Genomic DNA, 26,882 nt, shown 5'->3' on the forward strand with positions numbered 1-26,882 from the left:
AGGCCTGGATCAAAATTCTCTAATCTGCATGTTTACACTGCACTTCACTTAATTATGCTAATTTATCATGAACAGTAGTGCAGGCAGCCACACTGTTGCCTCCATCTTTACAGCTTTTGCTTAATCATAGTACATTATGAGGCCTCTGCAGGGTATTGAACTTCATCTAGTGTTTAAGAAGTGTATGATAACATGTCAGTGGTATTTTGTTTGCTGAAGGTTAATCAGCCAAAATTTAACCAGCGGAGGATCAGCAGTGCCAAGTTCCTGGGTGAACTGTACAATTACAGAATGGTAGAGTCGGCAGTAATATTTCGAACTCTGTACTCCTTTACATCATTTGGTGTGAATTCGGATGGTACATCTAGCCCACTTGATCCTCCAGAACATCTTTTCCGAATTCGACTGGTGTGTACCATCCTTGACACTTGTGGGCAATACTTTGACAGAGGATCCAGCAAACGGAAACTTGACTGCTTCTTGGTCTATTTCCAGGTAGGAACAAGCTTCATCTTTCCCTGTGACCAAATTTGTCTCTTACATATTATTTATTATTTTATTTGAAGTAGGCATACCCCTCACAAAGTAACATGTAGAAATGCGAGTACTATTAAGATGTATTTGGATGGTCAGCAGAAGAATGTTATTTATTAAATTTGTTAGGCGCTTTATCTTGCCCAGGGCAACCTAAAGCGACTTACAACCAACCAAACAGACAGCAACAACATAGATACATTAAAGCCAAGAAGAAAAAGAAATATATTAAAGACATATCATCCACTTCTAAAAGGTCACAGATAATTACAGACCAAAGGCCTAGCTATAGAGGAAAGTTTTTGCCTGGTGCCTAAAGCCTTATAATAATGGTGCTAGGCAAGCCTCCCTTCCACAATCGGGAGCCACTGCAGAAAAGGCCTGTTCTTGCGTTGCCACTCTCTGGACTTCTTGTTGAGGGAGATACTTGAAGAAGGGTCTCAAATGATGATTGGAGGGTCTGGGTCGGTCCACATGTGGAGAGGTGATCCTTGAAGTCTTGCAGTCCTGAACCATTTTAGGCTTTATAGGTCAAAACCAGCACTTAGAATTGGGCCCAGAAACTAATAGGCAGCCAGTGCAGGCAAGCCAGGATTGGCGTTATATGCTCAAACCATATTTCTCCAGTTAGCAACCTTGCCACTGAATTCTGCACCAGCTGAAGCTTCTGAACCGTCTTCAGAGGCAGCCCTATGTGTAATGCATAGACAAGAGAAGTTAGACTATTCCTGTCCAGATAGGAGCGCAGTTGGGTAACCAGCCGAAGTAAGAGTTGCAGAATAAAAAAGTTGAATGAAAAGGGTAGAAAGGAGTTAAACTATCAGGAGGAAAATAAAATTGTGTTAAATCTGACCGACACTAGGTGGTATTTATGCCACATTTGTTCAGCAGTGCAAATTAGGTGAAGAAGGCATGATTGAAGAGTAATCCCATGTTGAAAGGAGAAGAATTATAGGGACAAAACAAAATCAATGCGAGAGACAAGAGATGTTAATAAAACAATTAAATGAAGAAGAAACTGTAGTATCAACAGTGCATTCAGTCAATAGTTGGCAAAGTAAAACTGATCTCAAAAACACTGTAAAATGTTATTGAAAAGGGAAACAAAAGATGAATTGGTTAAATCAGCAACGATACACTGGGCTAAAGATTTTGGTCATAATATTGATATGACCCCATGGGAACTACTGTGGAGAGTGAATATGAAATATACAGCCTGTTTTACTTTAAAGGAAAATTACATGAAAATTATATGCAGGTGGCATTTAATGCCAAATAAATTGGTAAAGATGTTTAAGACTATGTCAAATAAATGCTGGAAGTGTAAAAATAATGAAGGGACGTTTCTTCATATGTGGCGGACATGTGAAAAAGCTAAAGGCTTTTGGGAAACTATACATAATAAAATGAAAAGATATTTAAGCTGGTTATTCCCCCCAAAGCCTGAAGTTTTTCTCCTAGGGATAATTTAGCCTTGTTCCTTGTTTTAGCTTTGTATGTTAAGATCCGAATTTCACTAGACTAATTCTAGTGGTTGCCTATCTGTTTTGCAATTATCTGTGTCTTTCCAGAGGTATGTTTGGTGGAAGAAAAGCCTGGATGTTTGGACAAAAGATCACCCGTTCCCTATAGACATTGACTATATGATCAGTGATACATTAGAATTACTGAGACCAAAGATAAAACTGTGCAATTCTCTGGAAGAATCTGTTAGGCAGGTACAAGAACTGGAAAGGGAATTCTTAATCAAACTAGGTAAGAATGTTACATCAAGAATGAAAGGAACTGAAATCATTGTTGTCTGTTTCTGCATTTTTTGGCTATATAGTACAGTACTTTCTGTAACTTGAATAAATTTTTAGGATAAGTGAGTATGTACTTGACTCATTCTAGAATTTTGAAATATGTTATGAGGACTGTAGCAACATACAGTGAGGATGGGGATGCAGGCTGGTCTGTGAATCTGTTCCTGGTATAAATTAGTATTTACAGTGGTACCTCGGGTTACAGACGCTTCAGGTTACAGACTCCTCTAACCCAGAAATAGTACCACAGGTTAAGAACTTTGCTTCAGGATGAGAACAGAAATTGTGCGGCGGCAGCAGGAGGCCCCATTAGCTAAAGTGGTACCTCAGGTTTAGAACAGTTTCAGGTTAAGAACAGACCTCCAGAATGAATTCAGTTCTTAACCTAAGGTACCACTGTACCGTCATTTGCATGGTCTGACCTGTGTGTTGTGCTACTTTCTAATGTGCAGAGATCTTTTGTTCCTTTATCTTTCCCAGAAGGATTAAGTTCTCTGTAGAATCAGAATGTAACATAAATAATAACCTTGTAGATTGATAAAAACTACATTTAGCAAGAAACCGGAATAATTTTTACTAGGAATGGTTTCAGATAATATTCCCAAAAACAAAACTAGGCTATTTATGTATGCAACGTCAGCCGCAAGGGTTATAGTGGCAAAACAGTGGAAAGATAAAAATACACCCACTAAAGAGGAATGGGTAGTCAAATTGTGCGAGTACTTGGCGCTCGCAAAGCTGACAGATGCAATAAGAGATAAACCTTAAAAATTGGTGAAAGAAGAATGGGAATGTTTAAATAATTATTTAGGGGACAAGGGCTCAACAAGAAAGATCTGGCTATGTTTAGAATGATACTGCATAGAGAAATGCTCCCTGATACCAAGATGAGGGATTCCTTTGGAATGCAGATAGAGATAATTGATAAGAATAATGATCTGTTGTGAGCTTGACGGAAGTGTACAATAGATGAGCTTTCCTTCTTTGGCTCATCTTCCTTTTTCTTTTTTCCCCCTTCTATTTTTCTTTTTTCTTTTCTTTTATCTTTCCCATAGTTGCCTATGTTCTGCATCATGTACTTCGATATTTTTTGTATTCTTTTTTAGTTTTTTTCCATTACTGTTAAGAAATTTTCCTTTGTAATTTTGGTTGTCTATATTTATATGTGCCTGTTTAAAGCAAAAAGAAAAGTAAAAAAAGAAAAGAAAAGGAAAAAAATAACCTTGCATTTAATATCAACTCTCACAACCCCTTTTTCTGTTAGATAATTGTGTAATTCCTTTGATGCATACCACATTTTGATCACATGCTTAGTGCTGGCAAAAAAACTATAAAAAGCAAGTAAAAATCAAGTAACAAAAGCCATTATTATTGTGGTTCTCTGTTAAAAAATTAGGGTAAGCATCTATCAAAAGAAAATAGTAATGTTGGTTGATGGGACAGTAAAATGTCCTGAGAATTGTTCGTAAACTTAGCTTGACCCTTTGCATGTATCTCCTAAGTAAAACTGCAGTCCTGACCTTAGTTACTTGGGAGTGAATAGCCACTGGTTTCAGTAGTCCTTACAATTACATGTGTGTTGGATCTCAGACACGGTCAGAATTCTTTCTAATGCCACTCATTAATAATTCTTATTTCCTTTCTTAGGCCTTGTGAATGACAAGGACTCTAAAGAGTCAATTACTGAGGGAGAGAACCTTGAGGAAGATGATGAGGAGGAAGAAGGTGGAGTCGAGATAGAAGAGCAATCTGGAAATGAAAGTGAAATAAATGAGCCAGAGGAGGAGGTATTCTTTTTCCACCATTAATTTACTAAGCTACAATTTGAGGGGCTGGGCTGTGTAACTGTTGCCAATCATAATGAGTAATTACCAGTTGAGGCTCCAAATATCAAAGATGGAGGTAACCTGGCAGTTACTGGGCTCAAGGTCCTTCTGCTGCCGCCGATAAGTATGATTTTATTATGGGAACTGCAAAGTTGTGTTCTGTTTGCCGGACCCACTTGGAGTCTCTTGGCGCTCTGGTCATTTATTAAGTAGGGTAGAAGGGGGGTAAGTGAGTTTCTGAACTTGAATGAACATGTGCATGCCATGCACAGTGCAGCTGGTTCTGAGTGAGCTTCACTCACCATCAACAGGCTAAGCAGAACTGAAATGACCATGGAGGAGAGATTTCTGAGACAGTGTAAATTTAAGTGTGTGTATATGTTAATCAGTTTCATTAAAACATGGTTTATGATTATGCATTAAAACTCCAGTAAACATTTCAGGAGGGCTCTGATAATGACGACGAAGAGGGAGAAGAGGAGGAAGAAGAAAATACTGATTATCTCACAGACTCTAATAAGGAAAATGAAACTGATGAAGAAAATACTGTATGTATTGCTGTACTATTTATTTCTTTAAAACATTTCTTATAAACATTCATTAGAAAGTCAATTAGTGGTCTCAATCCACAGCAAGCCACATAAGTACTGTAGGCTTGATATTAATGACCAGCAAACGCCTGGATGAACAAAACAAATAAGTCTTTAGCAAGCACCAAAGCATCCAAGTTGGTGCTTGCCATATTCCAAAAGCTGAGTTCCACAACAGAAAACACCCTCCCCCAGATTACCGCAAGATGAATTTCAGCAGACTGACTCAACTGAAGGTCTCTATGAACAGCTACATCTATTGAGAGAAGGCTTTCTCTCAGATAACCTAGTCCTAAGTTGTTAAGACAACCACCACCACCACCACCTTAAACTTGGCCAGGTGGATTGGCAGCCACTTCAGTTCTTCTTGAAATGGGTAGCAACCTCCCCACTTCATCCTACATTCTGGAGCGGATTCCAACTTTAAGATGAAACTCGCATACCAAAAGCACTGTGCACACTGCATTCAAGTGTGGCTCGTGCCACACCACACATCATGGTTTACTGTTTCAGCAGTATTACATGGACAAGAGTCCACAAGCCCAAGCAAAACATTGGACTTGAACTCTTTCCCCCTCTGTTCTCTTACTCTTGTGCTGCCAGGAAAAGGACTTCCATTGAATTTAGTGTTCATTCAAAAAATCTTGCTGAGCATTACATAGAACCAGGAGTTCTGCTTTAAAACGGTGGTTGGTTACTAAATGAGTCAATTTCAAATTATGGGTTATGAAGCTGGCTTTTTAAACCACTGTTTGTTGTAAGCCAAAATCCCTGGCTCTTAGATAAGCTGAGATTCTTTACAGGTAGGTAGCCGTGTTGGTTTGCTGTAGTTGAAACAAAATAAAAAAAATTCTTCCAGTAGCACCTTAGAGACCAACTAAGTTTGTTATTGGTATGAGCTTTCGTGTGCATGCACACTTCTTCACACAAAAGCTCATACCAATATGGTCTCTAAGGTGCTACTGGAAGAATTTTTTTATTCTGAGATTCTTTGCAAGTGAATCTAAACTTGGCAGAACCCCTGTACACCACAGTGCAGAGAAGAACTCAAGCACATGTCAAACAGGTGCATGCAAACTTAGTGCATGCAAACCAGGCCATTAAGTACGTAGGTGTTAATATTAATTAGTTTACTTTGGATTATCAATTCACACAAATTCATATGAATATCAAGTTACAAAGATGTAACTGATGTTTGGCTCTAGACTGGATTTATCAGAAACCTACAGAATGCCTACCGTAGAAGTCTTGTGTTATGGAAGAGCATTGTTGTTGTTGTTGTTTAGTCGTGTCCAACTCTTCGTGACCCCATGGACCAGAGCATTAATGAAAACAAATAGTACCTCATAGAATTGGTCACATTACCCTGCAACGAAATTTACTGTTGTATTGCCAGCTGTTGTATTGGCAACATCTATGCATAGGATCTGAAGCTAAGACTTTATGAGAACAAATACATAGTGCAGCTCCTTTATTTGTAATTTAAAAGAAGGGGCAGCTAAAGGAAACTTACAATTGTGCTTCAACTAACTCAACTTCCTGTATTAGAAACTAATCTGCAAAGTAGCCTTGTTTTCTGAGAGATACAAGTGGTGTCCCTTTTATAAAGCAAGCATATTTCCTCCCCTATCTGAAGCCAAGTGTGTGTTGTGGAGAAAGCCCAATATGAAACCTACGTAACTAAAAGTAAGAATTTAGCATTAAACCTAATAGTTAGAACTAGAAAGCCTTAATTATAGTCAGAGCTTGTAATTGTACTAATTCCCTCTGACCGGCAGTTGGAATAATTTTAAGACTGTTGACCCGTCCAAAAACCCTGCTCCCTGGTCTTCCATTTAGCCTGAGTGAGAGAGGCCCATACTCCAGCCACCTTCTTATTTTTGCCACCTATCCAACTCTTCAGGTGGCTTGGTTCCAAAGAATACAGCCAGCTGCATGGAGCAGTAAGGAGTTAATGGAGCACGTGCACTTAAGTACATGCCTGAGCTGCATTACATACAAATCGCAAAGCATTAAAACATGGACTATTTTCTACTTCTCTCTACCTTTTTGAAAACATTTTGTCCTAATGACTGAAATTATCCCACATTTTTCTTTTAAAATTTTGTATGGCCATTGGGGGCCAGATATTGCTTCACAGGCAAGATTCAGCCTGTTGGCCAACCCTAATTGAGGGATAACTTATGCACATTAATCTAGAGAACATAATAATGTTGTTTCCCTGCCCTCCCTTATTTAACAGGAAGTCATGATTAAAGGAGGTGGACTTAAGCGTGTCCCATGTGCTGAAGATGAAGACTTCATTCAGGCATTGGACAAAATGATGCTTGAAAATTTACAGGTATTAATGGGATTTTTAATCAGTCACTCATATGTCTTACTCTTATTGGTATCTATTATACACAATGACATTTAGCATGGAGGGATTACACTGGGCAACAATTTTTTACTTTTTGAATGTTGTCTAGATTTCTACAACTGATTTAGGGTATTTTTGCACTGCTGAATCAGGAAATGGCATCCGTTTCTCTCCATTAGGTCAGGTTTTTGTGCTGTGTTGATTTGAAAAAAATCAGATCTTGTGACAAAATCGATTACATTTTTGTGGCATTATCAGCTGATTTTTGTCAACGCATATCATCCTAAATATGTTTTTAAGAGAAAAAAATGTTTTTCCAACAACATATATTGATTATCTGATAGAAACATCAATTACTGTAAACTGAATGGTGGGCATTGATAAAGGTAAGTACACGTAAATTGCATGTTGCTTCACCATTTTTCAAACTTCAGGGCTTGAACTTCCGTTTCTTGGAACTCCTGGAATGCTCAGTGGCAGGGAGGTCTCTCTTCAGAGTCCAACAGTAGTCAGCCATCATGACTGCGTCCCAGCGACCCTGATACCTGGTCTCCATCTCTTTCATGTCCTGATGGAATCTCTCCCCCTGCTCGTCACTCATTGAGCCCAGGTTCTCAGGAAACCGGTCCATATGTGAAAATAGGTAGTGGATCTTGACGCTCATGTTGCAGCTCAGGTTTCTGAAAGCAGTCAGCATGTTGTTGACAAGTTCTGCGTAGTTTCTGGCTTTATTGTTGCCAAGAAAGTTCTTCACTACCAGAACAAATGCCTTCCACGCTTCCAGTTCCACTTTGTTCATTGAGTTTCTGAACTCTGGATCTCTGATGAGCTGACGGATCTGAGGACCGTCAAAGATGCCAGCTTTCAACTTCTCCATGGTCAATCCTGGAAAAGCCTGGCTCAAGTAAGTGAAGCACTCACCATCCTTGTCCAGAGCCTTGGTGAACTGCTTGATTAAGCCGAGCTTGATGTGCAGCGGTGGGAAGAGTATTCTGTCTCTGTCCACCAGAGGGTCGTTGATGACGTTCCTTTCTTTGCAAGGCACCAATTCCTCCCGCACAAGCCAGTCCTTTTTTGTGTAATGCTGAGCACGGTCCCTACTATCCCACATGCACAGAAAACACGGGTACTTGGTGAAGCCAGACTGTTGTCCCAACAAAAAGTTCACCATCTTCAGGTCAACACAAATAAACCACTTATGCTGATCATAACCAATTTTCTCCAGCACATACTTCACCGCTTCATAGTTCTCCTTCAGTGTAGTCAAGTGAGCCAGGGGTATAGAGGCAAACTGGTTGCCGTTGTGTAGCAGAACACATTTCAGTGATCGCTTGCTGCTCTCAATGAACAGTCTCCAATCTTTGGGTTCGTACTGTGGCACTCCAAGCTTGAGCAGAAGCTGCGCAATATCTGCACAGTACACCAAGTCCTTCTCTTCTGAGAAAAAACGGAGGTACTCTTGATGCCTGTTGCAGAAGAAGCTGATGCGAGCACTGTCAGAGAGGAGGTTTTTTCCCTTCAATCTGGATGCCAACAGTTTGGCAGAGTCCTTTGACAATTCTTTGTGGGGCAGCTGCCCCATTAACTTAGTTTTGCTTTGCCGCACCAATTTATGGAAGATTTCGAGGTTTTATGACTTCAAACTGACCCCTTTTCGACATAATCACCCAGAACTATCGGACCTGAATACTTCTTGTCATTAAAATAATTATTTCCAATCAAAACAATTATTCGGCATGGCATTTTACCCCCACCAACTTCTTCTAAAATGCTCCACACAAGCGTACATGTGAACAAAAACGTAAAAAAACGACATGTGGCCATAGCTCAAAAACTTGACCTGATTGAGCAAAATCAATGTGATTTTTGGATTCAGCGCATCAGATTCGTCCTAAATCAACTGAAAAAACGCAGACAACAAATTTGTTGTTGACCAGTGTTATTTTACAATTCTTCCTTGTATATCAAGCCCCCCACCCCCCAAGCCGGCTTGTGTGCTTATCTTCTCTGATGTGGCTGCAAAGAGGAATTCAGAAGCTCGCAAACATTAATTCTGGTTTGTTTGAAACAAGCTAAATTTGAAACCATTCATGCCATAATATGGACATAAATCAGCTGAGAGAAACCAAAGTATTTTACTTTGGGGGACCCATTTCACATATTAGCATTCTTAGATGTGCTATTGGTTGTACTTCTGGCATAGAGCTATGACCAGAGCACAGGGGCAACTCCCTGAATAATGCACCTGCTTACAACATTCATGCAAATCATGGGTATATCTCCTTTAAAAATGTAGTGTGTGAAGCAAAAAATGGGAGCCCCCAAAACTCAGCTGGAAACAAAGCAAAAACAGCAGCAGGCCTTTTGGTCCTTGCTGTTCCTTTTTCATGGTATTCTAAAATCAGTTTAAAAATTCATAGTTAAAGAGCTGAATAATATACTGTATAGAAAAGATAAACAATAAATGCTGTATTTAAAGATAATTACAAACTGGAAAAGGAGAGCAGTTTATTTCCCACATTCAGAACAAATTTGGGAGAATAAAATTTACATCTTTCAGACATTAACTTTTATGTCAAAGCTTTCTAATAGATCAATCAGAACTCCAGCTCTAAATATATATATATATATATGTACCCAGGTTTTTTAATATAAAAATGTACATATGCATGCTAAATTATGTACATATAGAATATCAAAAATTAAACTTTTTTTACTTAGAACAGTAATTCAAAGTTTCTCTCCTATTTTTATGCTATACCAAACAACTGAGATATCCACCTACCATTCCTTTTTTAAATTTTTTGGTTTGTTTGTTTGTTTGTGTTTCTGATACATTTCAATACAAACATCAAGAATAATACATGAAAAACCTCAAAAATAATAAAAAGCAGAAATTTAAAAATAGCAGAAAAACAGAAAACAATCATTTACAGACTTCCCTTCATCTTCTTCCATGGTTCTTTTTGTCTTCTCCTTGCGTTTTCTTGGCTCCCTCATTCTATCTCAACTCCTCACATTAATCTAGTTATTGCTTACACTGCTGAGAATATTGCCATCCTGCTACTTTTTCATATAATCAGTAAAAAATATCCAGTCCTCCTTATATCTTTTATCATTTTGATTTCTTATTCCAGTGGTCATCCCTGCTAGCTCCGCATATTCCAACAGTTTCTTCTTTTGTTGGTACCTGATCTGTTTTTCAATTTTGTGCTGTTAACACACATGCGGCAGTTGTCACATACAGAAAAAAGTTTCTCTCTGTTTGAACAACTTCTGTTGTAATTAATCCCAGCAGAGGACACCTTCACCCCAGTATGGCTCCCTTTGTCACATACACAGCCCAACAAGACAACAAGAAGAGCCCACGACAGCATTCGAATCAGCCTGGCTTTCTTGCCCCAACAAGCCCTCCTGCCCCTCTCACAAAGGCAAACAAACCCCATCACAGCCAGCACAGACAACCAGTCATACCTTGGGCCCCCAATTCCTCTCACTACCAAGAAACGTAACAAGCAAATAGAAAGAGAACCTATCTAGTTGACGCTGTCATGAAACCCCATGCGTACACTGCAAAAAATATATATTTCACCCCCTTCTTGACCTTATACTGTAACTCAACACTAATGTCTCGTAACAATTGTAGCTGATCTGTAGAAAAGACTGTACAACTTGAAGAAAGAGGCAAGGAATGTACTTTTGTAAACCAAGAAAATCTTTTTTTGAAAAAAAGAAATGCTTCTGGGTTTTTAGAAAAGGCCTTTTTGGACATTTTTTAACGTTCATTATAAATCATTTCTCAGTAATTTTTAATTATACTGCATGACCACCACACATGGTAGAATGTTCCTTCTGCTACCTTACATTTCCGGCAGTTCCCCTTTATTGATTTTGACACTTTTGCTGGTCTGTTTGGTGTTAAATACTTCATGAAGGAAAACTTCATGAAGGTGATCCATACTCTTTTAATTTGTATTCCTCCCCAGTGACAGTCAGCAAATTTCCATATGTGCTCCAGTTTGTCTGTGTATTAATTTTTTCCTTGTGAGGGCTTCTATTGGTGGCAACCACATCAGTGTTTTCCTTTTTAATAAGTTTTTATATTTTTCCCATACCCTATACAAGTGTTTTCTAATCATGTGGTTTGAGAACCTCTTATATAGGTTAGCCTTCCTATACCGCAAGCATGCATGCCACCCGAATTTTAGGTCATGCCCTTCCAGATCCAATAAGTAATTATTAATTAATAAAATCCATTCTTTTAACCAACATAAACATGATGCATCAAAATATAATTGTAAGTCTGGAAGGGAAAAGCCACCTCTCTTCTTAGTATCAATCAGGACCTTATGTTTTATCCTGGGCTTCTTTCCCTGCCATATAAACCTAGATAGATCTTTTTGTGACTCCTTCAAGCTTCAGATGTCATTAACTGTAGGTACTGTCTGAAACAGGAATAGCATCTTTGGGAGTATATTCATTTTTATAACCGAAATTTTACCCAACAATGACAATTGCATTCTATGCCAAATTTCCAGATCTTTCTTGATTTCTTTCCAAACCTTTACATAGTTATCATTAATAATATTATGATTGTTTGTCATTAACCATATCCCCAAGTACTTCACTTTTTTTCACTCTTCAAACCACTGACTCTTTCTAAACCCTTCATAAGTTGACTATCCAGGTTTTTAACTATCATTTTTGTTTTATCTTTGTTCAGTTTAAAACCTGTCAATTTACCAAACTCCATAATTCCTTCCAGTACTGCCGGCACACTTTCTAGTGGGTTTTCTAATGTTAAAACCACATTGTCGGCATATGCCTTTAATTTATAATTTTGCTGACCCACCTACCATTTCTAATTCCAAACATTTGAACCTGGAAGTAATGCTGAAAGGCCTAGATTCTCATTATGACTTATAGGAGCCTTAAAAGCCACCTGGTGGTGTGTGAGGCAGCCCTGGAATTAACTTGTTTTTCTAAATTAAAGAATGGTATCCTAGTTTTGTTGTTACCTCCGTTTCTTGCCTTTTCAGCAAAGGAGTGGGGAATCGGTGAAAGTGCATCAGTTAGACGTTGCAATTCCCTTGCATCTCAAGAGCCAGCTCAAGAAGGGTCCACCCCTGGGTGGCGGGGAAGGAGAGTCTGAATCTGGAGACACCATGCCTTTTGTCATGTTAACTCGAAAAGGCAACAAGCAACAGGTGAGGCCTTGTGTACAAGGGAGTTATTTTTGTCTTTTTCAATATTAATTTCATTCATAATTTTTGTCATCCTGTATACTTCACTGACTGCTGCCTTGGGAAGTGTGGCTCAGTGACACTACTACATTGTTTTGGAAAGGTGCTGCCTAGTTGTCATCACCTCCTTTTGAAACTGGTTTGTTTTTGGATGGCAGATAGGAATGCCAGCTGTGGCTCTCACATGTCTTAGTCAGACTATCATAAGGAACTGAAGCGTCAAATGGACTTTCTGTTTGCCTTCCTTCCTTTGGGAGAACTTTTTTAAAAAATACCATTAATCCTTTCCCATCTCATAAATATGGGCCTAAAGCAAGAAACTACTTCTAAAAAATACACGGAGAGTGGTATATGTTTGAATATTTTTTATTTAGCTGTGATTCATGAAAATGGTGAAACTGCTGTTAAAATAGAATAATGTATTCCCAGAATATTTTCACTTTTAAAGGATATCACTTAGCTTAATTATATTACAGCCATTATAGCACAGCAGTAGTCACATGTTAAACTGGATCAAGAGCTGATGTTAACATGGGAGCTGAAACCAAAAACTATGAATCATGAAGCATCTACTTCAAATCTTTCCTCTCCTATGATCTTGCTAGATGGCCCTGGGGGTGCCACTGTCTCTGCTGGGCCACCCATCTGCAATATGGGAATCGTAATGATCTACCTTGCAGGATAGTTGTAAGGAATGGAACAAATGAATGTATGTGAAAGGCTCTGAGTGCATTCTGAAGCTCTGTGTGAATGATTGGCATGATAATATATGAAATACTTTAAAGTAGCAAAGTTCTGTAGCCAATGGCACATTTCTTTCCTAAGTATTCACCTTTTTCACTTTAGAAGTTCTGTTCTGTTGAAATCTGTAGGATTAGCTCAGTGTTTTGTCATCTTTAACCTGACTGACATTCCACTGTCCATTCAAAACCCACTTCTGGAAATAGTTTGGACTTACAGAGTTGCAAGTATTGGTGCAAATAAAAACCAGCAACATTTGTGCACTTTTCTTCCATCTAGAACATGTTGAGTCATACATTTGTTCCTTTCATTGATCTTACATATAAGACACCACATAAAATAAATTGTACAAAAAATCTTCCCCATAACTATACAATGGTACAATAAGAAACTACAATAAGTTTAAAAATGCAACCAGAATAAAAATCTAATGCAATATGCAAGCAATAAAAGAATAAGCACAAGTTCTCAGAAGTGTCTTGTCTGTCTTCAGTTTAAGATCCTAAATGTGCCAATGTCATCTCAATTGGCTGCAAATCACTGGAATCAACAACAAGCTGAGCAAGAGGAGAGGATGAGAATGAAAAAATTGACACTGGATATCAATGAACGGCAGGAACAAGAGGACTATCAAGGTATGAGTTACTCTTCCAAAGGGCCTTCATATAGATGAGGTTATTGCTGAGGTTCAACCTTCTACCACATAGGACCATTTGACTGGTTTTGTGTGGGCCTGCTCCAAATTCCTGCAAAGGAATTGACAGATCATTTATTCTCTTGACTACCAAATTAAAGAAAAACATATTAAACAAAATTAAAAGATTCAATCTTCCAAATAAATGTCAGTTAAATAGACATTTGTCATCATTTGAAGTGGCTTTTTCACCCAGCCTGTAGGGCTGGTTGCCTGGATAAGGAATCATAGGTGAAAACCTTCCATCAAGCATAGTGGAAACATGGTTTGCCATTTAATAACCAATCAGTTACTACGGTTTCTGACTGGCAGAAAAAATATTGGTAAATAATGTGCACATAAAAAACATCTTAAATACCAGTGTTTTGCCTTTAAAAATGTATTTTTAAAAAATAGGAAAATTGTGAAAAACGTGTTTTATTTATTGTTCATGTGTTTCAGGTGTGTCACAGTCTAACTCTTTCACAAAAGAACATTTCCCAGGATTCTTCCATTGAAAGATTAAAAAAATGAGAGCCATCCCTGAAACTCCTTTGAATTTGCAATGTAGCTATACCCTCTGTTGCCTTCTTTGCTTTTAATATTTATATCTATATATGTGTATATTTAATATGCAGAGATGATGCAGTCCTTGGCTCAGCGGCCAGCTCCAGCAAATACCAACAGGGAACGGCGGCCTCGTTATCAGCATCCAAAGGGAGCACCTAATGCCGATCTAATCTTTAAAACTGGTGGAAGGTAGGTATTCTAGAAACAGGATGATTATTGCATTGTTTTCAACTTCTTGCAGCTTTCACTATTTCAAACATAAAAAACCCTTAGGATAGAAGTGATAATATCCTAAGGTAAGAGGGAATTCTTTCAGAGGTTAAGTGCTTCATGTCTCTGCTTAGAATCTTGGGTTGATAGGACCACCGCCTTGTTATCATTGGTTACAGCTAGCTACATTCTAAATAGATTATATAGCTCTGTAACTAACACTACTCCTTATAAGTTGCTTCATGCTGTAAAACCCAAGTTGGGACATTTGCGTGGGTTTGGATGTAAATGTTTTGTGCATGTTCAAGCAGAGACATGCAGGAAACTCTTCAAGGGGGTTAGAATGTGCATTTCCTGGTTATGATTCTCAAACAAAAGGGTATATAGACTGTGGGTCTCTAAAAAGCAAAAATGTAATAGTGAGTAGAGATATCATTTTTCATGAGCGCAAGTACAAGGTAGACAAAATACTTCTGTAGTGTGTCTTCCTTCAAGTCAGAGATTATCTCAAAGTGAGACACAGAAACAAACTGAAAAATCAAACAGGCGGTTAAGAGACAAACCGCAATGAGTGAAGAAACTTTTCAGGATAGAGAAACTGATGTTAAGGTAGAACCTGAAACAGTGAGTACTCCTATTTTAAGATGTTCTGAAAGAGGAAGGAGAGCACCTGTACATTATCAGAGTGAATTTCAAAATTATCAGACTACACATAAAGCAGTGATGGCCAAACTCAACCCTCCAGCTGTTTTGGGACTACAATTCCCATCACCCCTGACCATTGGTCCTGTTAGCTAGGGATGATGGAAGTTGTAGTCCAGAAACAGCTGTAGGGCCAAGTTTGGCCATCACTGACATAAAGCAATGAAAGTAGCTTATTGTCAGGCCTGGTCGTTGTCCTCTTCAGATCACCACACAAACGCTTCTTGTTCTTTTATAACTTTTTATTGTGTGTTAACAAAACAATCTTATAAACAGTTCTTAACTATTATTCCTCAGCGTCACTTATTTCAGATACCTTCTGAGCTCTGCTTCTCCATGACCAGCCACCCTCAAAATGGCGAAGGCGCCCTTCCCTTCGCTTTCCCGCTCTTTTTCCTACCCTCCTGGCTAGAGCTGGCCGGTATCTCCCCTCCTCCGAATCTGAGCTAGAAGTGAACCCTTGCCTTTCCTGTGAACAGCCGGTCCCTCCCTGTTGTTCCTCTTGCTCCCTTCTATTAGATTCACTGCTCTCCTTCCCCCCTTGGCGAATGGTTTCTCCCTCTGATAAACTGGAAACTTCTAACTCTTCCCTGACACTTATGAACCAGAATGTTTTGAAAAAAATGATGATATGGAACCAAAATTAGCAAAGTGTTGGTTTAATGCTATGTCAGAGGTAATGGAAGCAATGCATAAAAATGAAACTTGAGAACTTGTACCTTTATCTGAAGGGAGAAAACTCATCAGTACCAAATGGGTGTTTACAGTGCCCAAATCTACCCTGGACATTTATGCTACCCAGGTGTCTGATTCTGGCAGACAGGCAGTCCTAACCTCAGCTGATGGATAGGGAGTCAGAGGACATCGTTGTTAAACTTATTCAAGATACCCACCAAAATGGAAATCCAGTTCTTTTTTTCTACCTTTTTATTTCAGTTTGTCTGTGTTGCTGTTGGTGGTGGAACTGAAATGGTGACTTATCCAATGAAATTTGAACTGGGAGCTTCCTGGTTTTCACACTCAGCCTTGGCAGCAGCACGCACCATTTACTGCTTTCTGTTCACTTCAATTCTTTCTCTTGAATTGGTCCCTTTGCCCAGCAATTCCTGTCCAGAGGAGCAGCAATAGCTGTTACAGGGCTCAATTCAGGTCACCTTGGGGGTTATTCCTTACCAGTCTCTGTATTGGGGGGAGAAATGAAATCACATTAATGTCTCCAAAAATACGCAATGTCTGTTTTACTTCATGATCATAATTGTGAATCCATTGTCTAACCATAGTCATTATCTATGGTGTAACAGAGCAGTTGCAGTGTAACATTACAGTGGGGAGGGGGATTTGGAAATTAAAATTAACCTTTGTGTCTATTGTATTTCCCACTTACGAAAAAGGTACTACTTTGAGCCTCAAAAAAGATGAAATAGGATAACTTTAAGTTGCTTTGGTAGCCTCTTGGCTGAAGAGCAGGGTATAAAATGCTTTAACTAAATAAGTATATTGCAGAAGAATGCAGTTCATAAAGAAACTAGAGCACTTCTCAATTTCATTATCATTCCTATTTTTTTAATATGATCAGGCGAGAGAGAGGGAACAGACAGCGCCGAAGCTGAGATTAGTCACGGAAACAGAAAGAAAAGTGAGTTTTGGGGGAGGAGGGTTCCAGGTATAGGTCCAGTTCCCATGTCACATTAAACCATTTAATGTGAAAGAGCAGCATGTTGGTGCACACTGCTCAAAAGTTCCTGCTGCATATCTACCCTGCTCCTGCCATGCCATGAATGCAACAAGCCAGTGTGGCCCATTGTTTTGTCTGAACCTAGGGTTGTGGTTTATTTCCTCCAACCAACCATGAACAGTAACCACAGTTAGTTTGCGGGGGGGCGGGGGGAACCAACCACAAGTCCAGATTTGAACAACATGACTGGCCAGACTTGGCCTTGCTTGACTGATAGCAAGGGGCATGTGCTGTAGGAGGTTTTGAGCAGCATGCACTAGCATGTTTATTGTTGACATTAAGCCATTGCACTACGGTTTAATGTGCCATAGAGTATAAAAGGTTACTCTAGTAGTCAACGTGGCATTTTAAGGTAAGGGATACAGGCAGAGAGGCTACAGTAGACCACACAAGACACCAAAAATAATCAGTTCACCCAAATATACCTTTTTCAAAATATGTCTGTGTAGGTTTGAACTTCATATTTGAAAGATCAGCTCCTATTCAGCTTTGAATGTTAGATATACTTGCAGGAAAAAATGTGACTTGGGAACAACAGCATCTAAGCCTTGGATTCTAATGGTGGAAGTCAACTTCCAGCTGTTCCTTCTATACAAGCATTGCAGCTTGTCAGATGAAATTCTCCCCCCTCCTGCCTAGGTATGCTGTTCTGAGGGAGCTCCCAACCCCATGTCAGTTTCAGGAGGAGGGAGCTCTTGTGCAGGACTTCCACTGATGGGACTGGTTAGCTGACTCCTGTCCTAAGGACTGAATCAGCGAACTGTGGGTTAGGGTTGATTTTATAAATGCCACACTAACACAGTTTTGTTCTGTTATTTAAAAAAATGGGAATGCAAAAAAAAAAAAAAAGACCCATGGAGGGCTGGTCAAATCCAGCTCCCCACCTCTGACATAGATTGTGGAGTGCTGAGGACGAACAATTGTCAGGTTGCACACGCCTAAGAATGTTATTAGATCCCGGTCCTTGAAGAACCTTGCAGTAAAACCTCATTATTGTAGTCAGTTCTGAGACTACACTGTAAAATAATAAATAAATCTATTGCATTGAGAAGCTGTATTCTGCCCCATGTATAAATTATGCAGATTTGCAACATTTATCCTGTTTCTTTCAGTCATGGGGGTAATCACAGAGTCCTGGAGAGAGAAGCTCCAGCCTGACTACTTGAAATTTTATTGAGCTCCTCTTCTGGGCATCTGATATTTTCACCAGAAGTTCTTTGTTGTTGATATGCATTTCCTTTGTCTTTTCTCTTCTTTGTTAGGAGACGTTGATCCAGCAGCAAGCGTCATTTCATTAGGCCCTGTATCTCCAATGTTGTGGATTAGTGGAGTCCTCCAGCAATTAAACGAGAGCAGCAGACACATCTGAGCATGTCGGTCTAGAGAGTTCAGAATCGAAAATCTGGGACAGGCTGGAGCCATAGAGCAAATACACCAGCCTCCACTAAAAACAGAAAAAGCGGAAGCTCCCAGTCACAGCCTACCAAACAAACAAAAAGCATCTTGTTATGGAACCATGTGAGGATTAATCTTCTCATGAGAATGGAAGCAAATAAATGAGATGGTTAACTTTACCAGTGAGCAGTTCAGTTACAACAAAGCGCAACTTAAAAAAGATGGATTACGCTGGAATGGAGACGGTCTTGATGGCAAAGTATGGGGGAAAGCAAACCTAATAGGAGTGGCATTTTCTCTGAATTGGGCATGGCATGTCAGGAGAATATTAATCTGGGGCTCCAGTCTGCATTAGAGAAGTGGTAGAGCAAGAGGTAATTATCGTATAGTAAACCCCAACATGCAGGGTAAAATAGACAGCACCTGATTTACCAAAACACCAAATATTCCACGAGAAAGAGGATTTTGTTTCAAGGGGGAAACCCTTTCTCTGCATGTGTTGCGGGAGGGGAAAAGTGATGAAGGGAGCAGATCCAGGGAAGTGGGATGGTCTACTGAAGGTCAGAGTGGATGGGAAGGTAAGAGAGCATTGATCCAAAGTTGCTTCAAACAGCCTGATGCCAGCCTAAGAAAGGATCTAGAAGAGCTCGTTAAAGCATCATTGAAAACCAAAATGTGCCAGTCAGCATGACAGACAGATGCCGAGAAGTGGAGTTGAACGTTCTGTTGACTTTCATGGGTTGATAAGCCTCTGTGTCTATATTTTAAAACACAAGGAAAAATTAGCTGGCAGCAAGTAGAATTTTTATTTTTCTAAATGGAAATGAGGTTTCTGGGTCAGTTTCTGACAATCTTGTTTGTTAGTATAGTTCTGGGGATTTTTTTGTTTGTTTGCTTTCACGTAGGTCTAGTACATTCAGTTAAAGAGCACATCTGTATGCTAAAAATTCTGAACTATTTTAAAATTCTTTTTACCTCTGTTGAGTTCTGCATGTAGAATTTAAAACGAAACTTGTACAACTTGTTACATTTCACACTTGTGTACACACAGTCAGAAATGCCGCCCGATCTTCACCAGCTTCAGAAAACTGATCTTTGCCGATGCTGCAATAAAGTGTTGTAATTTAGAATTGGGGTGGTGTTTTTTGTCTTTGTGTCCCGTTTTATGACTGGTGCTTTAGTATCTGGTTCATCGTTGAAATATTTTTACAGGAAATTGATGTGCATCTCCGTCCCCTTAAACGTGAAAAGCCAGCTAGCAGCTAGAGATTTCTGGATTCCCTCCTTCTGCACAATTCCCATCTTAGGGGTTTGGGGATAGTTCTATCTTCTCTAGATGGTACATAGGACCATTAATATGGATTAATGCCCCAAATTCTGCTGCTGGAGAGCTGTCTTTATCTTAAAACATAGCAGAACCTCTTGGGTAAGTTTTGCAATTAATAGTTTCTGCCCCTGCTTGAATTTACTTTGCACTGTATTTTGATTCCTAATACTACTTTCCTTGCTGAAACTGATTCGGCTGTTTAACAATGAGAGGAAGCCTGTGTGCTGCTCATGCACTGGCCTCTATGTTTGAATTCAGAGAACCTAATGAAACCATTGACTCAAAGGTACAAGGTTGTATTTCTCAATTTAGGAAATTTTCCTGAAAGTGTTGTGTGGTAGCATTGGCTGGAACTGAAGATTACTTAGAAGCTTAGAAATAGCAAATCCAAGTGTGGAAATTCTCAAAACCTGACCATATATTGTTCTGTGGGGTTTAAGCAATGTGTTCAGTTAGTGTTCTGTGAGACTTAAAAGAATAGGAGGAGGTGTATCTCTGTGGCTGGAACCACAAATGGAGGTAAGGTGTAGGAGGAGAAAGGTTCAGCGCCATTTTCCTGTAGCTCCTTACTGTTAAAGACACCAGATTACCTGCTTTTTGTATGCATAGGGTGACCATTTTGAAAATAGTGCTTGGCACAGTTGCATCTTTGGGCCCTAACTTTCTCTACCATCTTCCCTAGCATGACCGTTGAACGTAGCTGGTGGTTGGAATCTCATTCTTGCCAACTGACTTACCACCACTAGGCAGGCCTCTGAGCTCCTAACTGTTTGATCACAAAAGGAGGTGAGGGTGTCTGTGATTCTGCATAATTCCAAGCAGGCGTCTATTAAAAGCAGGTGGCATTTAATTGGCACAACTGATCTTTGCTGGATAAATTATTCCCCTTGTTTAAGCCAGTTGGGCAACTAGCTAATCTCAGTTTGCAAGACTTTCCTCTAACACAGTCTAGTTGAACATCTTGGCAGCAGTTTCCGCTTGTCGTGCTTTTCATAATTAGCCTCTCTGCTGTCCCTTCCCAGAGTCACATTTGAGTAAAATGTTGTGTGAAGTCATTCCTGAGGCCAAGTTCAAACATGGTGCATTTCCAGTTGACAGGAATCTTGTGCACACTGAGATCCAGTGATGCTGCAGTTGGTTTTTCCAAGTGTATGTTCCTGGTGTTATGGAAATGGCAAGAGGCTTTGGCGTGGCTGCTTTGATTGCTGTGTTCAAAAGATTTCTGCGTTCAGATAAACTTTGGCAAAGGTCACCTTTAAGAGAACTACTTGCAAACTTGTGGGAATTTTTTTAACGTGATTGCATAAATAATAAAAGTTCTAAGAATCACTCCTAATAGGGAAATCAACAGTTGAGTGCTTCCAGGCTTGCTGCCCAAAATGAGGCCACTAAGAAGCAAGGGAGGTATCAGGCATGCTAGGAGGGGACCCTCAGGGTTTGCAGAAGTACAGAATACACTGCAAAAACAATGAAGGTACAAAACAAAACTCCTAGCCTGAGAACATGCTCCTTCATGGAATGTAGGGTGATAATGATTAGGAAAGAAAAATGGTACATGGGGTAGGTGGGAAAGGAGAAGAAGGGAGTCCTTTTAAAAGCAAAGATACATGGCAACATGTCTCATTACTGTATGCATAACTAATGTGCACATAAGAGCCATGTATGATGTGCTGTGCGTATGCCTGCTTGATGACCATATATAAACACACACACATACTGTAGACAAGCTTGCTTGTCATTTCTAGAGGCTGAATCTCGGAGAATCTTAACCTGGGTGCACATGTGTGCAAAGACACATGCATAAACACTCTGTGCTGCAAGCTGGCTACGAGTTACTGTTGCTTGCTGCTGTTGCTTGCTGTTCAAAAGTACAGAGGAAATCTTAGCCTTTCCAAGTGAGAAATAAAGGCTACATTGCCATGCCACACCTCCCTACCCTCTTGGCTTCCTCCTTTTTACCACCCTTCTTTGATGAAGTATACAGTGGTATCCTGGGTTAAGAACTTAATTCGTTCCGGAGGTCCGTTCTTAACCTGAAACTGTTCTTAACCTGAGGTACCACTTTAGCTAATGGGGCCTCCCGCTGCCGCTGCCACCTGATTTCTGTTCTCATCCTGGGGCAAAGTTCTTAACCCAAGGTACTATTTCTGGGTTAGCGGAGTCTGTAACCTGAAGCGTCTGTAACCCAAGGTACCACTGTAGTTGAAATCCCATGATGAGGTCTGAATCCCGATTGGAAGGGATCCAAATGGTCCGCATCCTCCAGGTTGTTCAGCAACCACCATCTCAATCACCTTCCCCAAGAATGGAAGATTTGAGACTGGGCGATAGTTCACCAAATTGGCCGGGTCCAAAGATGTTTTTTTAAGAAATGGTTTAATAGGCACTTCTTTCAGTGGGTTTGGGAAGACTCCCTCACAAGAGGGAAGCATTCACCACCTCGCAGAGCCCATCGCCCAGACCTTCTCGGCTCACTTTTATTAGCCAGGATGGGCAAGAATCAAGGTCAGTTTCACTCGTCCAAGCAGCCTGTCCACATCCTCATGTGGACCACATTTGCTCTGACCAATTGAACCCATAGTCTTAGCATATCGGCTTGGGATAAAAGCAACTGTCTAATGCTGAAACATATTTTTACACTTTCCCCCACCAGGATTACAATTGGTTTCAGAATGCTGCTCAGACTCTTCAGAGATAAGTTCTCAAAAAGGAAAAAAGTGAACAAATGTTGAAGTTTTAACATTGCCAATTCAAATTATTTCCACAGAGTTGCTAACTGCTCAGAAAGAACAAGGCCAGACATGTTCTTAGGCTGTTGACAGCATCTCTGATATGCAGAAATCAGCAGATGAGGTGTTTCTCAGCAATCGGGTAAATATTATTGCCTGCTAATATTTACATAACAAAGTGTTACGGCACACAGTAGAAAACCTGAGGTACTGCTAGCTTTAAAAAAAATTAAAAAATGTTGAAACAACTTGTTTGCCCTCCTTTCCCCTGTCCAAATCTGGGATTAGCCTTGAGCTATGTTTCTTGAGTATAAATTTCTCTAAATTTTTGAATGAATTGGAACATGAAAGCCATTACTCATATTTTGGCTTTACTGGTCTTTGACCCTATAGATGCAAACCACTGGACCATGCTGGTCCTGCCTTGGAATGTATGACATATGTAACATAAGCTGTCTGCTGATGAATCATAACTGAGTGTTAGTGCTAACTTTCTTTAAAACAGAATATATAGTTACAACATAAGACAAAGCAGGAAATGCAGAGCCCGTCCCCAGTGATGTTTTATTACTGATGCTGCAGTAATAGTGCATTCATGGTGGAATTATGCAAGACTGTCGAGACATCATTCTACTTTATTAGTTCTGTGATGGTTCCCCAATGCTGCCATATTACCACCCTTGGTGGGGGGGGGGCGTGATACACCTGCGTTGTAGTGCGATGAAAGCAGGACAAAAAACCAAACCCAGAACATTTCTGGTCTGAAAAGTTGCAGGATTTCAGCAGGATATTACGAGACATGCACAAACAAACAAACAAACGAGACATGTCCACCACAATACTGCATCTATGCCCCAAGACCATCTCCATGAATGCACAATTACAAAGGACCTTTGGAGGGACCTGTCACTGCAACAGGGGCACCACAAATTTAAGAGGAGTTCCCTACCAGGACAGACTTTGCTCGTGTGCTCAAGACATTGATTCCATAAAACATATTTTGTTGCACTGTGCAAAATATGAGCAAGCCAGGGCTGAACTGATACTACCCTTGCTGGTACCTTTCCCGGGAAAATCAGAGGCTCACTATGTCAGGTTCCTATTGGAAGACCGGACAAACGCTAAACATTAGCAGTGGCAAAGTTTTTATCAGTGGTTGCAAGAACCAATGATCCCTATATTCTGAACAAAATGCTTGTTTAACCTGGAGGTAGGCTGTATGAATTGTGTATTGCTTTGTAACGATTTGTTGGGTCTCTGTTGTTGTTGTATTTAAATCAGCTTTGTACTGGGGGAAGCTAAAAGGCCTGTATTAGTTTTGTTAAGGACTCGCCCCCTCCATCAAGAGCTTTTAGTTAGGCTAGGAAAGAAGCAATGGCCAAGAAAAGCTGTCCCTCTTAAAGCAGCACACATGGATTATTTGTCAGACTTGCAGGAAAATTATACCACAGCCCTGGCACAGAGGCACATTTCATTTCTTTCCCCCCCTTGCCAAATTGTAAATCCAATCACAAGCAGGAAGCGTGAAAGTTCACATATTCCTGCAATTTAGAAGGACAGAAGAAACAGATGCTACAGACTGAAGTGCAACCAGATGCACATCAAATACAGCTCTTTTGCTGTGATGTGTCCGCATCTAACCACCAAGGGGCAGTCTTGCTAGAGAAATGATGGCCAGGCAAGATTTATGTTCTCAGGGCTAATGAAGGTCTGCACAGTATCAGGCAATCTTGATAGCACTTTTTCTTGGAGTCTTCCGCTTTCCTGCCCTGGCAGCCATGCAACAATCCCAAAGATTCTGCGCTCTCTGCCACCTTTCCTCTACCCAGAAAGGAAGTCATAGTAATATTTGAACAAATGGCACTTTTCTTATATTTTCCTGTTCTTCTCCCAAACACCTCAGCCTTTTACTGTTTTCCGCCCTCCTGCTTTGCCTCCTTGCCTAATGAAGCAGAAACCCAAGACCAGAAGCAAACCATTGGTGGTGGTAGTAAGCTAATGAGGGCAAATATGTGAAAGGAATGGGCCTGGGATGTTATTTAAACTGTGCTCTGACTAAATTTAGTCCTTAACGCCTTAGTTATAAATTTCGGAAATGAAAAGTCCCTTCCTCCCACCCAAAAAAGTGTGTAGGTTTTGAGAGAGAGAGAGAGAGAGAGAGAGAGTAATATATATATAATCTGTGGATTTATTTAATGAATTTTATATTGATTGTAACAAAACCTCTAGGTGGTTTACATGAAATGTTAAAATTATAATTAAAACAGTTAGAAAACAAGTAATTAAAACATATTTAAAAATTATTAAAATTAGCTGTTAACTAATATTTTTATTTAACAAAATTGATTTGTCTTGGAATCAAAATGAAAGCCACTGACCACTAAGGTTATGGCTGATGTCCAATTAAATCATACTTAGAATAGACCCATTGAAATCCATGGATGTAACTTAAACCCATTAATTTCAAAGGTTCTATTCTGAGTGTGACTTCATTGGGTTTCACCATATATCCATTTCCATCAAGGGTACTTCCTAGCTAACCCACTACAATGGTAAATCCAGATTAAAAGGTTGTTGGATGTTTCTTTAAAATTTTATTCCATCTTAAACCTCGGGGTTGGCTTTCTTTTGAAGGTAAGATAATGCACAATGTTTCATTGATTTACTGGAACTCTGCTTCCAGGCCAGGTGTCTATTCTAGGCTTCTGCTGGTGAGGAACAGGGGCGAAAAATTGCTAAAACCATTAACTTAACTTGCCTGCTAGTAAGCCAGGTGTTCCCCATCCTATATTTGTGCATCTGCTTCTTCCTGCCTAAGTGCAGAACCTGACATTTGTTCCTATTGAAATTAATTTTGTTAGCTTGTGTCCTGTTCTCCAGTCTGTTAAGGTCATTTTGAATTCTGATTCTGTTTTCTGCCACATTAGCTACCCCTCCCAGATTCGTGACATCTGCACATGTGATGAGCATCCCCTCAATTCCTTCAACCAAATTGTTTATAAAGACGTTGAACCCTGCAGCACTCCACTTGTCACTTTTTTCCAGAATGATGAGGAACCATTAATGAGTAATTGGTGGGTTCAGTCAGTCAACCAGCTACAAATCCACCTAACAGTTACCTCGTTCAACCTACATTTTACCAGCTTCCTTGCAAGAATATCGTGGGGGACTTTGTCAAAAGCTTTGGTGTCATTCCATCAAAAAAAGAAATGAGATTGGTCTCGCATGACGTATTTTTGAGAAACCCATGCTGGGACTTAGTAATCACAGCATCCTCTCCTAAGTCCTCACAGACCGACTGTTGAATTTTCTGTTCTAGGACCTTCCTTTGCTTCGGTGTCAAGCTCTCCAGTCGGTAGTTACCTGCATCTTCCTTCCTTTGAAGATGGGGACAACATTTGCCCGTCTCTAGTCTGTGGGGGCCTCACCTATTATTTAATAATTCTCAAAGATCATAGACAAAAGCCTCTAATTGATTGTACCCAGTTTCCTTGGGGTGGAACTTGGTATTTTCCATGGAATTCTTGAATTTTATTGGATGTTGCTTGTTAGAGTACTTAATGGTACTTTGTGCCATTTAGGTTGTATCTATCTTTAATCTCTGGCTTTCCCTTGGTATCAGAAATTCCAAAAGGACTGGTACTGAGAATAAGGTGTATTACTTGAATACTCCCCCCCCCCCCCTTTGTGTGTGATGAGCACACTTTCCTCAAATTCTTATTAGGATGTCCTTCAAGGCATCATCTTTGAATAGACTTTGGATGGGGTCTGTCCTTCTCAGTGCTACAGCCACAAGCTCCAGCGTGCCACTACTTGTGTAGCTATCGCATGAACCGCAAATCAAATTATATCCAAGATTGTTTCTGTAATCAATGTTACTGCCTTGATTAACATATGGAATGTCTGTCTCACCATATTTTAAATGTGCTGTGGATTTTTTATAAGATCTTCTAGGCACTTATGGAATTTGAGGCAGTGCAGGATGTGCACCTGGAGAGGGCAGCTGTGGCTTTTCTTAAGAGGCAGTTGAGAGATCATCTTGAAAGGGTCATGAAGTCAGAGTCAAAGGCCGTGGTCCCCAACATGGAGCACACGCCCTACAGGGAGCAATTTGATTTTTAAGGGAGCAATTCGAGAATGAGTGATTTTTTTGCATTTCTTATGGTTCATGGGGCCTCATATACATTATATAAATATATATTGTGACATACATATTTTTAAAAATCAGAATGTACACAGTGGTCAGCTGGTGACAATGGAGACATTATCTAAACAGAATATACACTGGGCACATTCAGAGGAAGTAGCACTGGGGGGGGGGGGGGAATCAGGATTTTAGAGGTGCTTAGATGGGGCATGGCTAAACAAAGGTTGGGAACCACTGGTATAACCACTAATAGTGGTTGGGAACCACTAATAAGGTATAAATTTTATTAGCCAATG

The 26,882-nt window shown here is 39.9% G+C and overlaps 2 protein-coding genes across 2 annotated transcripts in view; one reads left to right on the top strand and one right to left on the bottom strand.

Annotated features, from left to right (window-relative positions):
• Positions 1–19,513, top strand: part of UPF2 (UPF2 regulator of nonsense mediated mRNA decay) — a 28,301-nt gene extending 8,788 nt beyond the window's left edge. The window contains exons 4-14 of the mRNA XM_080972060.1: positions 76–83; positions 182–495; positions 2,106–2,289; positions 3,987–4,126; positions 4,609–4,713; positions 6,998–7,096; positions 12,154–12,321; positions 13,592–13,733; positions 14,410–14,530; positions 16,830–16,889; positions 18,251–19,513. Coding sequence (XP_080828186.1) covers positions 76–83; positions 182–495; positions 2,106–2,289; positions 3,987–4,126; positions 4,609–4,713; positions 6,998–7,096; positions 12,154–12,321; positions 13,592–13,733; positions 14,410–14,530; positions 16,830–16,863 — 1,315 coding nt within the window. The 3' untranslated portion in view covers positions 16,864–16,889; positions 18,251–19,513. The remainder of the gene's footprint in view (positions 1–75; positions 84–181; positions 496–2,105; positions 2,290–3,986; positions 4,127–4,608; positions 4,714–6,997; positions 7,097–12,153; positions 12,322–13,591; positions 13,734–14,409; positions 14,531–16,829; positions 16,890–18,250) is intronic.
• Positions 13,816–26,882, bottom strand: part of LMNTD1 (lamin tail domain containing 1) — a 242,816-nt gene continuing 229,749 nt past the window's right edge. Inside the window, exon 12 of the mRNA XM_081023708.1 lies at positions 13,816–13,844. The gene's annotated coding sequence lies outside the window, so the exon portion shown is untranslated. The remainder of the gene's footprint in view (positions 13,845–26,882) is intronic.

This window comes from Podarcis pityusensis (assembly GCF_964106645.2).
Source record: "Podarcis pityusensis genome assembly, chromosome: 10".
In the NCBI taxonomy this organism is placed as follows: Eukaryota; Metazoa; Chordata; class Lepidosauria; order Squamata; family Lacertidae; genus Podarcis; species Podarcis pityusensis.